The sequence below is a fragment of the Macaca fascicularis genome, chromosome 6, assembly GCF_037993035.2.
Source record: "Macaca fascicularis isolate 582-1 chromosome 6, T2T-MFA8v1.1".
In the NCBI taxonomy this organism is placed as follows: Eukaryota; Metazoa; Chordata; class Mammalia; order Primates; family Cercopithecidae; genus Macaca; species Macaca fascicularis.
The window spans coordinates 102778007-102793796 of NC_088380.1; the positions used below are offsets into that span (position 1 = coordinate 102778007).

Consider the following 15790-nt stretch of genomic DNA (forward strand, 5'->3'; position numbering starts at 1 on the left):
TTTGACCAAGTTGCGATTTCCGGGGCCTACGGAGGCTGTGACGCTCCTGGGCCCCCAGCCCGGCCCTTGGGGAGAAGAAGCCTTGGGGTAGAGGAGGGTATCGGGCGCGACCCTCAGAGACCCCTGGGCGCGCGAAAGTCAGAGTGGGGCAGGAGGAGGCGCAACAGGACTGGCCTGGAGGGGAGGCGGGACGACCCTTCCTCCCCACGGACAGGCGCGCTGCTGTACGCTGTGCCGACATCGGCCGGCTTCACTGGCCAACTCCACGTGCTGAAATACGCACACCCAATGGGATGTGCGGTTGCCTATCCACAGCTTAACAGCCTGGTGCCAGGTACCCTGAGATGGGAGAGGGGGCAGCCCCGACAAAAGCACGGGCTTATGGGGCCCCGGTTCCTTCAGTGCTCACCCCACGAAGAAGGGCTCCCAAACGGCCCCACTGGACGGCTTACTGGAGGATGGTCCTGCGCAGTGGGTGTTTGTTGAACAGATAAGAGACAACTAAAGAGACTAAGAAGAGGTTTGTTCTGTGAACCGGGGAAAGTGAAGCAGTCGCAAAAGAGAGTCTCACCAAAGGGCAATCCTGGGGAAAAGATGGAGAGGCATGGATTTTTCTTTCATGTGTGCCTCATCCTGGGGCTCATCCCGCTGAGCATCAAATATTCATTGCAAAAGAGGAAAAAGAAATATGCTGCAGACAATGCTGGATGGTCTGATCTCTCCATTGGCCGGAATTAACGGGGCAGTCCCTAACCCCTCGTGGTCCTCAGAATCACCTGGCCTATGCACACCCCCACTAAACCACTGAAGTCCAGTTTCTTCGAGCGCAGCCAGGGAATGTGTATTTTTAAACAAGCCATCTAGGTTACTCTGATGAATGCAAAGTCGAAGAGCGCTGCTCTCATGCACTGAGCCTGAGCTTTATTCTATTAATAAAAAAGAAGAGGAGAATCCTGGGTGTCTTAAGGTGGCAGTTGAGTGGCCTTTGCCTTTTGGCGGGTAGGAGAGCAGACCGGGGCTCTAAGCACCCGCACCCACCGCTGGGCTCAGGATCTGTGCTGGAGAATAGAAGGGCTAATTTAATTATTCATGCCTTTTTAGAGCATATTACATGTGGAGAAGGTGGGGCACGCTGAATTGTATTTTAGCCAAATACCCCTTATCTCCTTATACACTAGATATTTGTATATTGAACATTAGGGGATGGGTCATTTGTCGTCAAATTGCCTGTAATACAGAAAACGAGAGATACAACCGAACAGTTCAACCATGATGAGTTAAATAAATGATGATAAAAATAGATGCTGCAATAATATTTAATTGCTGTTACCGCTACGAGGATAAGTGTCTACTGACATGGAAATATGTTCAGGACATACCAATAAGTGAAAAGGCAGTCCTAGACACAGTGCGAGCCTGTGCGTGTGTGTGTGTGTGTGTGTGTGTGTGAGTCTGCATACATATGTAAATGTTTCTGAGCATTTTATTTCCTTTCTTTTGCTTAGTACAGGTAATGCTATTTTTCTCTCCAATGAACAGGTATTGTTTAGGGAAAAGAAATAGTTAATTAAAAACAATAAAATTTAGAGTGTCAACACCCCCAAGGTTACGGATTATGTTGAAAAGTTTGTCTGTATGTAAGGGCTGGGGTCAGGGTGGTCACTGACAGTCCTCACACATCTGTTCTCATGAGTTTGGCCCATTGCTCAGTCAGTCAAGGAATTAGCATATATTAATATATGCCTGTAGCTAAGATGGAAGAGAATAGCTATAGCTCTTTTTTTTTTTTTTTTTTTTTTTTTTTTTTTTTTTTTTGCACGTCATGTATTTTAATGGTGCTACAACTAGAGGTATTTTTTTTTTAATCGTTAGCCTTAGCAATGAATCTTCTAATTCAAGAGGAAGATATTACATGCCGTGCTGACCGTACAGCTTCCACCCAGTAGGACCTGAGGTGTGTGTTTGTTCTTTATTGTCCCTTAACAGGTTAGTCTAAACTCTGGCCCACACCAGCACACAGTTAAACCACAGGTATGATTACTCCTTGGGCCAGGAGTGCAGGCTTCACTGGGCCCTCTGCCCCAGGGGCTCTCCGCGGCTGCAGCAGGTGTCTGCCCAGGGCTGCCGTGTCTTCTGAAGGCTCAGGCTCATCAGCGGAGGAGATGCTTCCATGCTCGCTTCTGTGTTGCTGGCAGGATTCTGTTGCTTACAAACTTGGACTGAAGGCCCCAGTCTCTCCGTGGCATCAGCTTCAGGCCGCCCTCTGCCCTGGGCGGGTGACTGGCTTTGCCAGAACTAGCACCTATCAAGAGCCAGAGGGAGAGTTCCAGTGGACGGAACCTGCAGCCCCTCCCAATCCAATCTCAGGAGAGACCGCCACCTCTTTTGCCTGGTTCTATTCATTAGAAGTGAGCCACTGAGTCCAGCCCTCTTCGAGGGTCTGGCTGTGAACACTAGGGGCAGGGGCCAAGGGGAGCCACTTGGGAGGGGAGGTGCTGCCTGGGACCTGCCTAGGACAAAGTGAAAGAGAACATGCATAGGGACAGATGCCCTTCCCACTTCCCCTCTGTGGTGAGCGCAGGAGCTGCCGATGTGCCCTAAAGGAGTTGTGGCATCCCAGGAGGGAAGCATCCTCCCAGCCATGAGGGCGCCATGACCCAGTGCCCCAGCATGTGGGGCTGCACATTCCAGGGCTACCTGAGCTGCAACCTCTTCCCCTTCCCTGCCGTCTCTGCCTGTGCATGGAGTGGGCGTCTCAAATCTGCAGGGACCGAACTGAGCTCAGGCCTCTGCACCGCCGCACAACCCCCCACCACTCAGTCTTCCTCACCTCAGCTCCTGGTGACTCCATCCTCCCAGGGACTCAGGCTGAAACCTTGCAGTGCTCCTCCACCCCGGCATCTAAGTCCCTCAGGAAAGTCCCTCTTGGCTCTTCATTGCATCTGGAGCCACAGGGGCCAAGCCACCACCTCTGACCTGGACTGGCACAGGCTCCCTCCCCATGCCCTGCTCTGCCCCCACATCCACCCCACTTCCATGCCTCGGGTGTCCTCAGCTTCAAAGTCAGGGTGCACCTATCAGGATGTAATTCAGGCATATTCTCTGCTGACTCGGAGTCACAGGCCCCACACATGGCCCACTGGCCTGTCCTTTGGTCCCATCAGATCCTGGTGCTGCCCAGAGGCCCATGCGGGTACCCAACAACCTCAGGCCCAGCCTGCTCTTTCTTGAGGCCACGCCCTCCTCTCCCTACCCATTCTGCCCACCTTCCTCAGGTCTGTCCTGAAAGGTCTCCTGCATGGTGAGGCCTCCCCCGATCACCCTCGCAGAAATTTTGGGCTCCATGCACACTCCTGTTCCCTCCCTGCTTCTCTTAAAACATCCTCCTCAGTGTCACACATGGGGCATTTCACCTATCTGCTGAGCTTCTCGACAGGTCCCCCTGCTGAACTCTGAATGCCGTGGATTCAGAGCTCTTTGACTATTCCCTGCTGCAGGCCCAGGGCAACAGCAGAGCCCAGGACAGAGTGAACCTGTCATGGGTGCTGCTGAATGAATGAATGAAGGAGTGAGTGAGTGAGTAAAGGAGTAAATGAGTGAGTAATAGACTGAATGGGTGAGTGAGTGAGTCAGTGAATGAGTGAGTGGATAAGTGAAGGAGTAAATGAGTTAGTGAGTGGGTAAATGAATGAATGAGAGAAGGTTAGTGAGTGAGTGAATTGCTGAGTGAGGGAATGAGTGAATGAATGAATGAGTGAGTGAGTGAATGGGTGAGTGAATGAGTGAGTGAATGAGTGAGTGAATGAGTGAGTGAATGAGTGAATGGCTGAGTGAGTGAATAAGGGAGTGAATGAGTGAGTGAATGGGTGAGTGAATGAGTGAGTGAATGGCTTAGTGAATGAGTGAATGAGTAAGTGAGTGAGTGAGTGAATGGGTGAGTGAATGAGTGAGTGTGTGAGTGAGTGAATGTGTTAGTGAATGAGTGAGTGAATGAGTAAATGAATGAGTGAGTGAGTAAAAGGGTGAGTGAATGAGTAAACGACTGAGTGAATGAGTGAGTGAGCGAGTGACGGAGTGAATGAGTAAGTGAGTGAATGAGTTAACGAGTGAGTGAATGAGTGAGTGAATGACTGAGTGGGTCTCTCAGAGGAGATGAGGACCGGAGCTGCCCTCTGACTGCTACAGTAGACAGGAGCTGAGGGAGGAGTCTGAAGGGTGGGATGTGCCCACTCGGTACATATACCCTGCTCGACACATCCCCAAAGAAACCTAATCTCACCAGAGTGGTCTCTTGAGAATTATTAGTAACAACCTTTTTTTCCAATATTTCACATATGCAGGATGATTTCTTACTTTCCTTTAAAACGCCAATCGTTTTTTGACTTGGAATTCTCCACTGCTGGTCCACGCCACTGTATTATCCCATAGGGGCATCCCCCGAGTTGGAGAAAGAGTCATTCCCAGGAATGGATAAAAGCCAGAAGGGCATCATCAGGTGGGGAAGCTTCTCCTATCATCCTCCCCTTCCTGCTTGGGTTACCCTGAGTGACTTTGTTTAGAGGTCTACAAAATGTGGACGCATCAAATTTGGATAAAAACCTAAGCAGTTTAAGAGGTTGCAGTGCTAGCAGGAAGGTCTTTGGCTCCCAGCACCCTCCTCCCCTCCAGTCTCTGCTGGACCCAGTACTCTGACTCCACCTTCGTCCTTGGGGGTTTCCTTCCTTCCTTCCCAGCCACTGAGCCGCCTTGGGCTAATCTGCAACCTCAGAGGCGCAGCCCTCCCCCTTTCCTCCTGCCTCTTCCTCCCTTCTCACTTTCCTTCTGCTTCTTTCGGGACTTTGGAAAGTCCAAGAATAAGCAAAACCGTAGACCAGAAAACGCTGCCTTCAGCCCATTCCCCTCCCACCAGCTTCCCTTCAGACTCCTTGATCTTTCAAAATTATTTTGCTTTGTATCTAGATGCTAAACTTTATATAGAAAACAGGTGGGGTTGGTTTCTTGGCCGGGTACAGTGGCTCACACCTATAATCCCAGCGCTTTGGAGGCCAAGGCGGAAGGATTGCTTGAGGTTACATGTTTGAGACTAGCCTGAGCAACACGGGGAGACCTCGTCTCTACAAAATTCCAAAAAAAAAATTAGCCTGGAGCGATGGCACATCTGTAGTCCCAGCTACTTGGGAGGCTGAGGCAGGAGGATCACTTGAACTCAGGAGTTTGAGATTACAGCGAGATACGATTATATCACTGCACTCCATTTCGAGCAAGAGAGTGAGACACTATCTCTTAAAAAAATAAAAATAAAAAGGGCTGGAGTCCATATCCAAGCCCACCGCCAATTGCGACATGCGGATCTTTTATTTTTATCATCCGCCTCTCTTGTCTAAGTGCCAAATGACACTCACATCGTGTGTAACTCCTTCCACCTTTGTCTGGCTTCTCTTTCCTTATGTATTAAGAATCAGGTTGCATAGAGTTCTGAGAAAATAAAATAATAAATCAGCTGTGTGCCATGCTCATGTGTATAATCTCAGTGCTTTAGGAGGCTGACACAAGGACAGCTTGAGACCAGGAGTTTGAGACCGGCTTTGGCCACATAGCGAGATCCTGTCTCTACAAAAAATAAGAAAATAAAAATAAAACACTTGCAGGACATGGTGGCACACCTGTAGTCTCTATATACACTATACAACACATATAACACAAAAAATGTGCGTTAACCGACTCTCTGCGTGATCACTGAGGCTTCCACCCAAGAATAGGCTATTAGTAAATTCTTTTTAGCGTAGTCAAAAGTTATTGTACGAATTTCAACTGTGTGGCGAGTTGGTGCCCCTAATATCTGCATTGTTCATGGGTCAATTGTATTGCTTAAGAGGTGGCCATTGGAACACTCCTTAGGGGCTTTTTTTTTTTTTTTTTTCTTTTGAGATGGAGTCTCGCTCTGTCGCCCAGGTTGGAGTGCAGTGGCCGGATCTCAGCTCACTGCAAGCTCCGCCTCCCGGGTTTACGCCATTCTCCTGGCTCAGCCTCCCGAGTAGCTGCGACTACAGTCGCCCGCCACCTCACCCAGCTAGTTTTTTGAATTTTTTTAGTAGAGACGGGGTTTGACCGTGTTAGGCAGCATGGTCTCGATCTTTTGACCTCGTGATCTGGCCGTCTCGTCCTCCCAAAGTGCTGGGATTAGAGGCTTGAGCCACCACGCCCGGCCCAAGGGGCTATTTTTTTGTTAAAAATTTTTTGCCACAATGGGCGACTCATTTAAGGCCCTAGGATTCCTCACTTCTGAGCTCCTGCTGCCATAGACCAAGTGCTGATCATTTTTGGTGCTCAACATACTTGTGGCTTCCATCCATCACAGGCCTCACTCTGACCTTCCAGGAGCTGCTCCTTCCACTGCCTGTGATCCTGAGGGTCAGCACGTCCAGCCAGGCCAAGTAGCGAGATCAGTCCTCTCCTCTGCCCCAGTTCATGGATGGGCACAGGATGCGGGTGGGGGGGGTAGTCCACCCGGTTCCTGCTAATCCCACTGGATCATCAGGTGGGGAGAGTCAGCTTGCATAGTGAAACCAAAGAGAGCTGCGAGATGGAGAGTGAGAGTGAGATGCCAAGAAAGTGGGACACACACACACACACACACACACACACACACACAAAGAAAAAAAGAAAAAGAAAGAAAGAAAGAAAGAAAGAAAGAAAGAAAGAAAGAAAGAAAGAAAGAAAGAAAGAGGGAGAGTGAGAGAGACAGAGAGAGAGACAGAAAAAGTCAGAGAAGCAGAGACACAGAGAGACATAGAAAGATGGAGAAAGAGATGAGGGGAAGAGAGAGACAGAGACACACACAGAGTCTTAAAAAGAGACAGAGAGAGACAGAGCAACCAGGAGAGAGACACAGAGAGGGAGAAACAGAGACAGACAAAGTCAGAGGCAGAGAGAGATGGAAAGAGAGATGGGGAGAGGGACAGAAAGAGAGAAGCAAAACACAACATTCCTTGAATTGCTTCTCCCTGAAGTCACCATTCTATTTCTGCACTTCCAGTTGCCACCAAGAATCTTTCTAAGTCACCTGTCCTCCTTCCTTCCCCATCTTCCTCATGCACTCTTACTGAAGCCTCCTGAAATCTGCCTTCCCAATGACAACTCCTCCTTGAAATGTCACCACTGACTTCCAAACAACCAGCAAATAAAAAAGATTTTTAAAACAATTACTTCCACCAGTTTCTCAGTTTCACTAAAAGTTATGGTGCTCTTTCTTAATACCTCTCTCGAAAATCTTTCTCTTTGTTTTTTATTTCTTTGCATGAATTAACATGAAAATAGAGCACAACATATTATAGTGAATATAGACTATAAATGATGTTTTGTGCATACCTTATTATCAGTGATAAACACTGTATAAGTAATTTATTTTTGCCATTGTTTTCTTACTATGGTTTGAAATTGTCCCCCAAATTTCAAGTGTTGGAAACTGAATCCCCCATGCAGTAGTGCTGAGGGGAGGGATCTTTAAGGAGTGATCAGGTCATGAGGGTTTCGCCCTGGTGAGTGGACTAATGTTGTTATTGGGGGAGTGGGTTCCTTATCACAAGAGTTGGTCTGTTACAAAAGTGAGTAACAATGTAGTCCAGCTCAAGACACTCTCCTGGAAAAGTTTTCAGAACACAGCCATTCCTGGGGAGCATCACAGCTTTTAGACTTCACAACAGGCACCAGAGAGCAGTCAGAAGACCATGGAATATTTTGCCTGAATTCCTTCCAGCATTGTGTTCCAGGAACCTTGAAACTCCCACCCCTGCACGCGGGTCTTAGGTTTCTCTTTCCAAACCCAAACAGACTTGTTTTTAAACAATCCCCAAGGAGACGATGTCTTACCATTACATATAATTGAATTGTAAATCTTCTAAATTCAGAAAGAAAAAGTATGGAAATAATTCAGAAGCCCTTGAGTTTTTAGCCAGAAGAATCTGCAGTGAGGGGGAGACTCTCTTTATGCTGCGAATTCCCAGCATGCTTCTTCCACACACGATCCTTGCTTGTGTCTCTCTCCAAGCCTGTCTGTAAATAACCCACTCATCCTTCCAAGCTCAACTAACACGCCATGTGAGAGAAACAGTTGCTTCAACATCCATTTCCTCCTCCGCTTCTGACCAAGGCTCTGCACTAAATGCTTCATTCCCCAGCTGTCTTTGTGCACCCACGTGGCCATGTGGGTCCATTCTGGCCTATGTGATATAAGTAGAATTGTTGAGCAGGACGTCCAAAAGGACTCCTTAAAAGGAGCCAAACTACTGAGTATGGGGTTGTTTTATTTTTTCTTTTTCCTGCTGCTTTGAATGCAGCGGTGATTGCAGGAACAAAGCTGCTATCTTGGGGCATGAGGTGATCTAGAAGATACAACCACCTTCAGTCAAAGTGCCTGAGGCAATGATAAGAGAAGCTGGGCTCTCTGATAAGATCACAGATCCAGTGCACAGGGGAGGATTGCCTGCCTTCAGATTCCTTTCATGTGAAAAGACAGACCTTTATATGTGTGAGCCTCTGTTAGCTTGAATCTTCTGTTTTATGCAGCCAAACTTAACCCTAACTGCCATACACCGTCTACTTCTATTTTATGATGCTCTCTCTAATCTCTTAGGTAATTGTGTCCCCCCAGAAACCTATGGAGAGCTGAAGGGGTTTTAGGATCATGGAATTCACCCTCCTCCTTTGGTAAAAGAAGACAAAGGCCAGAGAGCTGTGTGATGGCTGAGGCATGCGATTGTAAACCAAAAGGTACCTGAGACCGATCTCAATCCATTTAAAAGTTAATTCTGCCAAGGTTAAGGACGTGCTTGGAAGGAAAAAACACAGGATCGTGAAACACTCTGTGGTCTATGCCTTCCTCCCAAGATGATTTTGAGGGCTTCAGTAGTTAAAGGGGAAGGGTGGGCTGAAGAGGAAGGGTGGGCTGGAGGGAAGGGTGGGCTGGAGGGGAAGGGTGGGCTGGAGAGGAAGGGTGGGCTGGAGGGGAAAGAGGGAATCTGTGGTGGTCCTCAGGTTGCAAGAGAAAGAGAGCAGATGGGGAATGATCAGTTATGTCTTCATCTCGCATGCGGTAAATCAGTCCTTTACATAAGATAAGGTGAACATAGACCAGCTTCCTGTGGAGGTATGTAACCCTTTATCTGAGCTATCTGCTTAGGAACAAAAGGAAAGGCAGTTTCTTGCATGATTCAGCTTCAGTTTAATGTTTTTTCCTTTTTGGCTGTAAATTGGGGTCCTGAGGCTTTATTTTTCCCTGCACACTATATTGTATGTGAAAATTGTTGTTCAGGACCTAAAGTTGTTTACTTACTCCAGCTACGTCCCTTAGCTCAATTTCCATTTAGAGTGGCTTCTGGAAGGCTGGAATTGAAATCCACCAGTGCCCATTTCAAGGTGTTCCCAACATCACCTAGGAAAAAGGAGCCCGGATATGCTTCCCTATGGATGCAGGTCAGTCATCATAATGCGCAGAAACAGCATGGACCTCAGCCTGGAGCCATTGTCCTGAAAGGGGATTCTTCCCAGCTTCGGCCTGCGACTGATCCCTGAGAAGCGACCGCTCCATCCCTGAACCCTTCCTGCTTGTGTCTCCTCACTTCCTAGTGATCACGGCATTCAGCCTCAGAATGCCGCAGGCCTATCCCACTGGAAGCTGCCGAGGTGCCTCCTGCCACACAGGACGCCCGGCACAGCAGCAGGATCAAGGGACCAGCAGGGAAGAAGCTGCAGTGATTTGGGGGAACAGCCTGAAAATCACCTGGAGCCTGGTGGCAGGTGGTCCCACCTCCTCCCCAATATTAGGTACCAGAGAAAATGACAATATGAGCAGCTCATGTCACCATTATTAGTAGAGTCTTTTTATTCTTTCCTTAATTTTTTGTCATGAAATTGAGCACTATAGGCCCATTTCCTTTTTTCTTTTTTTTTTTTTTCTTTTTTTTCTTTTTTCTTTTTTTAGACAGAGTCTTGCTCTGCTGCCAGGCTGGAGTGCAGTGACACAATCTCGGCTCACTGCAAGCTCCGCATCCCAGGTTCACGCCATTCTCCTGCCTCAGCCTCCTGAATACCTGGGACTGCAGGCGCCCTTCACTATGCCTGGCTAATTTTTTGTATTTTTAGTAGAGACGGGGTTTCACCGTGTTAGCCAGGATGGTCTCGATCTCCTGACCCCGTGATCTGCCCACCTCGGCCTCCCAAAGTGATGAGATTACTGACGTGAGCCTCCCCACCAGGCCTATAGGCTCATTTTCTGCTTTTAATGCCACCAATACATGAAATTCCAGAGCTGCTTCAGTAAAAAAGTTTCATTTTCATTATTCTATTATTCATTACATTAATTCTATTATTTTATTCTCTTTGTTTTTTTTAGAGGAACTTCAGCGTGAGAGGGGCTATCCCTGCTGCCTTGTGGCTGCAGAAGGAGAGAGAAGGAACTTCTCCAAAAAGGGGTTTCATGAAAGCCCTGAGGCGAGATACTCACTTCAGAAGGTTCAGGACAAGGACACTCACTTTGTTCTGTGCGGTGTGGAGACACGGGTGAGCGTTCCTCAGTGGCACCAACTGTTTCCCTCTTGTCCTCAGCTGCCAGTGCCCTGGGATATGTCATTTGGACAGAACACTTTTCCATGTCCTGCCATCCATTCCACGGAGGCAGGAGAAAGGGGTCTGGAGGCAGGAACATAAGGCCGATTCACCCTGACTTCGGAGAACTAATCAAATGGAAACTCTTGGGCTATGACAGGAAATATCCTCTCCATTTACACAGGGCGTACACTGAGTACATGACTTTGTAATTGTACTTCCTCCTCTTCATTTACATAGGGTGCACACCAAGTAACCAATGGAAACCTCTAGAGGGGATTTAAACCCCAGAAACTTCAGTAACGGGCTCCCTCTGCTCAGGCGTTCCCACCCTGTAGAGTGTGCTTTCATTTTCCGTCAATCTCTGCTTTGCTGCTTCATTCTTTCCTTGCTCCATTTTTGCATTGTGTCCAAGTCTTGGTTCAAGGCACCAAGAAGCTGGACACCTTTAACCAGTAACATTATCTTAATATCTTGTTTCAAAACTGAATTCAGGTTTTCATCTGTTCACCTAGCTTTTAGAAAATTACAGTGAAATACAACTTGGAACTTCCACAGCTTAATGCGAGGGTCACTATGAGCTATACAACAGGTTTGATGTTTAAAAGTTTGTAACATTTTTTGTTGCTCTTTCATTTACAAACTACAGTAAATATTTTATTTCTTATGTTTAATTATGAAATATATGACACGTAAGAGTCTACAAAATTTGGGTGGGCACGGTGGTTCATGCCTGTAATCCCAGCACTTTCGGAGGCTGAGGCAGGTGGATCATTTGAGGTCAGGTGTTCAAGACCAGCCTGGCCAACATGGTGAAAACCGTCTCTACTAAAAAAATACAAAAAGTTGTCTGAGCATCATGGCAGGCACCTGTGATCCCAGCTACTCGGGAGGCTGAGGTGAGAGAGTTGTTTGAACCCAGGAGACAGAAGTTGCAGTGAGCCGAGATCATGCCATTACACTCTAGCCTGGGCTACATGAGCAAAACTCTGCCTCAAAAACAAACAAACAAACAAAATTGAATGTATAATCCGATAGATTAATAATTGCACTGATGTCATCATCCATTAGCATCGAGTGTCTTGAAAGGCTACAATATGCCCTTCTTTGATCACCTGGGTCTCCCTTCTTCACCCAGACATAGGACTGATGTGTTAATGTTTGTCTTGCTTTTCATAAGGTTTATCATTTCTGTGTATATTATTAAGCAATGTCATACATTATGGTTTGTGAACTGTATATGGAATAGCAGCGTATTTTTCAGTAATTTCCTTTGTTCACTGTAATTTTTCATTGTTGATACTTCTAACTGCAGTTCATTTTCACAGCTGTATCATATTCCACAATGTGACTGTGCCAGCTTTTTTCCTTGATAGAGGTGTGTTCGGATGGCTTTCAGGTGTTTTCTATTTCTTCAATCACTGCCTAAATATTCTTGCCCCGTATGTGTCTCTTGAAGACAGTGCAAGGGCATTTCTGGGGCAGACATGCCTGAGAAGGCAAGTGTGAGGCCACAGAGGGGCGTGTCTAGCTTTTTGTGAAATACAGTCTCTTAACAGGAGCAACAGCAGTGCATACTTTGCCAGCAGTTGATCTTTTCCACCTTTTGGATTTTTGTGGCTCTACTGAATGTGTTTCTTGAATTATTGGATGTATCCGCAGTACTTTGTTTACTTAAGTTTTGTAACTTTTTGCACGTGGACTTATCTTCCTTGGAATTTTATGTGGGGAGATATTTTGAGGACAGGGTTGCATTGTTTCAGCAAAGATGTTCACTCACATGGGGTAGAGGTGAAGTGAGCAGCCGCGTGGTGCCACGTCGATTTCACCCATGCTCTCAAGGTCTTCCAGCACAAACTCCTGGAGGACTGTTTCTCATCGGTTCCCAGGGTCAGTGGTTTTCCCTCCACCCAGCACCAATGCAGGGACAGCTGCTCTCCTTGCTGCTCCTGCTCTGAGGTGGGCTTTTATTTTAAGTCTAAGATGTCAGATTTCTGGCCTCATTTTGGAGAGACATACAGTTTTGTTTCTGATGCCACATCCTCTGTGCAACTGTCTAAACTGAAAAAAAAATTCCACTTTTGTTCCCGCCAATTCTTTATTGACTGCTGTGGATTCCATCCTTCAATGCGAGCTCAGTAATGCACTTACAAAGATGCATTTTTGTAGGTTTTACCCAACATCTCAGTTTTTGTTGGGAAAGCTATTTAGTGTCCCTTATGTTGAAAGTTGGAAGTGCCTGGCTGACACCATAGGTGAGAGAGCGGCTCTTATCCCTTTTCATCATCTTCCTGCTGGGTCCAGGCCTTCTTTTCCTCTGTGATTAAGCTGCCACAATGGGCCGGGTACGGTGGCTCATGCCTGTAATCTTAGCACTTTAGGAGGGCAAGGTGGGTGAATCATCCGAGGCCAGAGGTTCAGGACCAACCTTGCCAACATTGTGAAACTCCGTCTCTACTAAAAGTACAAAAAATTAGCCCAGCATGGTGGTGCATGCCTGTAATCTCAGCTATTCGGGAGGCTGAGGCAGGAGAATTTCTTGAACCAGGACCCGGCAGGTGGAGGTTGCAGTGAGCCGAGATCATGCCGCTGTACTCCAGTGCGGGCTACAGAGTGAGACTTCGTCTCAAAAAAAAAAAATAAATTTTATATATACATATATATATATGTATATGTATATGTATATTTGAAGTATTATCCAATGAGAGCAGGTGTTCCGGAAGACCTTATCTAAATACAGAATCTGAATGGGGGTCCATGTCACACCTGCCATTTTTTCATCTTCGCAGCTGGGCTTTTCGCCTCTTCTCTGCTGGACTGTGCTGTTTCCCACAAGGTGTTCAGAGAGTCTGCCCTGAATCGTACAACCAGGAGATGAGAAGCCCAGAGTGACACCAGCAGGAGAACATAAAGATGCGGTGATAGTTATCCTCCTCCTGCAGAGTCCATAGCAGTGCACTCCTACCGCTGGTGCCCTAGCTAAGCCTGGGGGCCAGCATGCCCGATGATAGTCTGGGAGTGCTGCAGTCAGGGTCCCCACAATGGGCACCCAGCCTGTGCCCTTGCAGTCTGCATGAGCGTGGCCATTGTCACCTCAGAGCCCCTGGGTACAGATCAATGCATCCTACCAGAGCTGCATGTGAGGAAGGACCATGTGAGTCCCGGGAAAGAGCTGAGGCCCTGCAGGGGGAGGTGGCCATGACCGAGACCTGATGCCTGTCTGGAGAATTGTCTGTGGGTGTGAGTGGCACTGTGGGGTCAGTGCCCAGGTTCTGCTGCTCCCCCTTCTCAAAGATCAGGGCCTGAGCAGGGGCTGGGGTGTGTGTGGCACCCGGAACTGCAGGGCCACCACCCATGTGTGAGGCCGTCATGGGGACCTGAACACGGTGTCGTGTGCAGACCCCACCCATCCATTGGCCCCAATTCCTGGCCAGCTTCTACCAAGGTGAGAGGGTGGAATTTGGAAGGTGGGTGTAAGCTGAAGCCTGTCCCCCAGTGGCTGACATGGCTGACATACAGTGGTGACACTCTGTGTGGGGGAAAGAAAGAGAGATCAGACTGTTATTGTGTCTGTGGAGAAAGACGAAGACATAAGAAAGTCCATTTTGATCTCTGTACTAGGAAAAATTCTTCTGCCTTGAGATGCTGTTAATCTGTAACCCCAGCCCCAACCCTGTGCTCACAGAGCATGTGCTGTATTGCCTCAAGTTTTAATGGATTTAGGGCTGTGCAGGATGTGTCTTAGTAAAAATGTGTTTGCACCTCCTGGGCTCCAGGCTGCCAGCTGCCTGCCCAGGGTCTGAATGTCCTATTGTGACCTGTTTCCTCACCTGGCCCAGAGGACAGATAGGGAAGGTTTGTTTTGAGGATTGGGCAGGGTAATCCCAGTCAGCCCTCATTAGCTTGCCTATCCTCCAGGTCTTTTTGATTTCTTTTTTCTCTTCTTTGTTATGAAACTCTGGAGAACTGTCCTCCAGCATGTCTTCAGCCGGGGAGGTGGAAAGGCTGGACCATGCCCTTGACTTCAGGGCCCCTTCTGGGTGCCCCCTCCTCCTAGGGTTTTTAAAAGCATATACTTAGCAACATACCCTGTACCTTAGGGAGCTGCAGAGAATGTCCTGCGTGTCATAACCAGTTCCCTGACCCCAGGCCATCATCACACCCCAAAGCCCAAATACTTTCAGGTGGCCAGCTTCAGACGAGAGTCTGAACTCAATGCTTGTTTTCTTGGGTCTACACAGCCCCGTAAGATGGGGCTACCTCCATTCTACCCCGTGGCTGCCCCAATCCATTAGGGACCTCAACCTCAGTGATTCCTAACTGGGAGTAAGGTTCCCCAGGCAAGGAATGCAGCCCTCCCCAGGATGCTGGCCTGGCCAAGTCCCAATGGACATCAGTCCTGGAGCAAGAGGTCCAAGGCAGGGAGTTTCACCCACCATTTCAGCAGGTGTGGTGATCTTCCTGGGTTCCTAGCCTTCAAGATGGAATTTTCACACTGTGCCACAGTGGGGGTAACAGAGGCACAGGGCCGGTGAGCAGTAAAGAAAGAAAACCTCTGTGACTAGGAAACGTGTCCCTTGCCCAGCACAGCCGCTCCAGGATAGCACCCTTTGGGATGTACCGCTGAGCTGTTCCTGGCACATGGCATGGCACTGGGGTGGAGGTCAGCAGCTTGTGGAGTTGGGGGAGGGGGTGCTGGCAGGAGCAGGTAATTTTGGTCCCACCATGGGGAGGAAGAGGACATTGCCCCTTTCCCCACACCTTGGGCACAGCAGCAATTTTCTTCTCTGATGTGTGTGGGCACCAATGCCTATGTGGGTGTGGGTGCGTCCTCCCGTTTTGTTGACGAAGAACCTTCTTGCAGCCATCGGTGTGGGTATGGGCACCACACGTGCCTGGCAGCAGGGTGGTGCCTACGGAGGCTTGGCTACTATATGTCTCACTGCCACCTCCCCAGGGGAAGCAGACCCTGTGCCCTAGTGCCCCTCATACCCAGTCCCTCACATTCTTCACTTGGCATCTCCCTGCCAGATTCTCCTAACTCAGCCCCTGCCAGGTTTCTCCAGGCACTGTGGGCCCTGGGATGGGCTCAAAGGAGGCAGCAACTGTGCTGTCTGCCTCTGCCTGAAGTCAGGGATCCCTGGCCACTACTGGCCTCTGGTGAGCAGGGTAGGTGGGGAGGTCAGGG

The 15790-nt window shown here is 48.3% G+C and overlaps 1 protein-coding gene and 1 long non-coding RNA gene across 2 annotated transcripts in view; one reads left to right on the forward strand and one right to left on the reverse strand.

The window, feature by feature from the left end:
• Window positions 1-241, reverse strand: part of LOC135971521 (uncharacterized) — a 106273-nt gene extending 106032 nt beyond the window's left edge. Inside the window, exon 1 of the mRNA XM_073993196.1 lies at window positions 31-241. Coding sequence (XP_073849297.1) covers window positions 31-241 — 211 coding nt within the window. The remainder of the gene's footprint in view (window positions 1-30) is intronic.
• Window positions 242-8632: 8391 nt separating this feature from the next.
• Window positions 8633-11995, forward strand: LOC123571582 (uncharacterized). Its single transcript, XR_006695736.3, has 3 exons — window positions 8633-8769; window positions 9350-9822; window positions 10391-11995. It is a non-coding gene; the product is annotated as an uncharacterized lncRNA (long non-coding RNA).
• Window positions 11996-15790: the final 3795 nt, after the last annotated feature.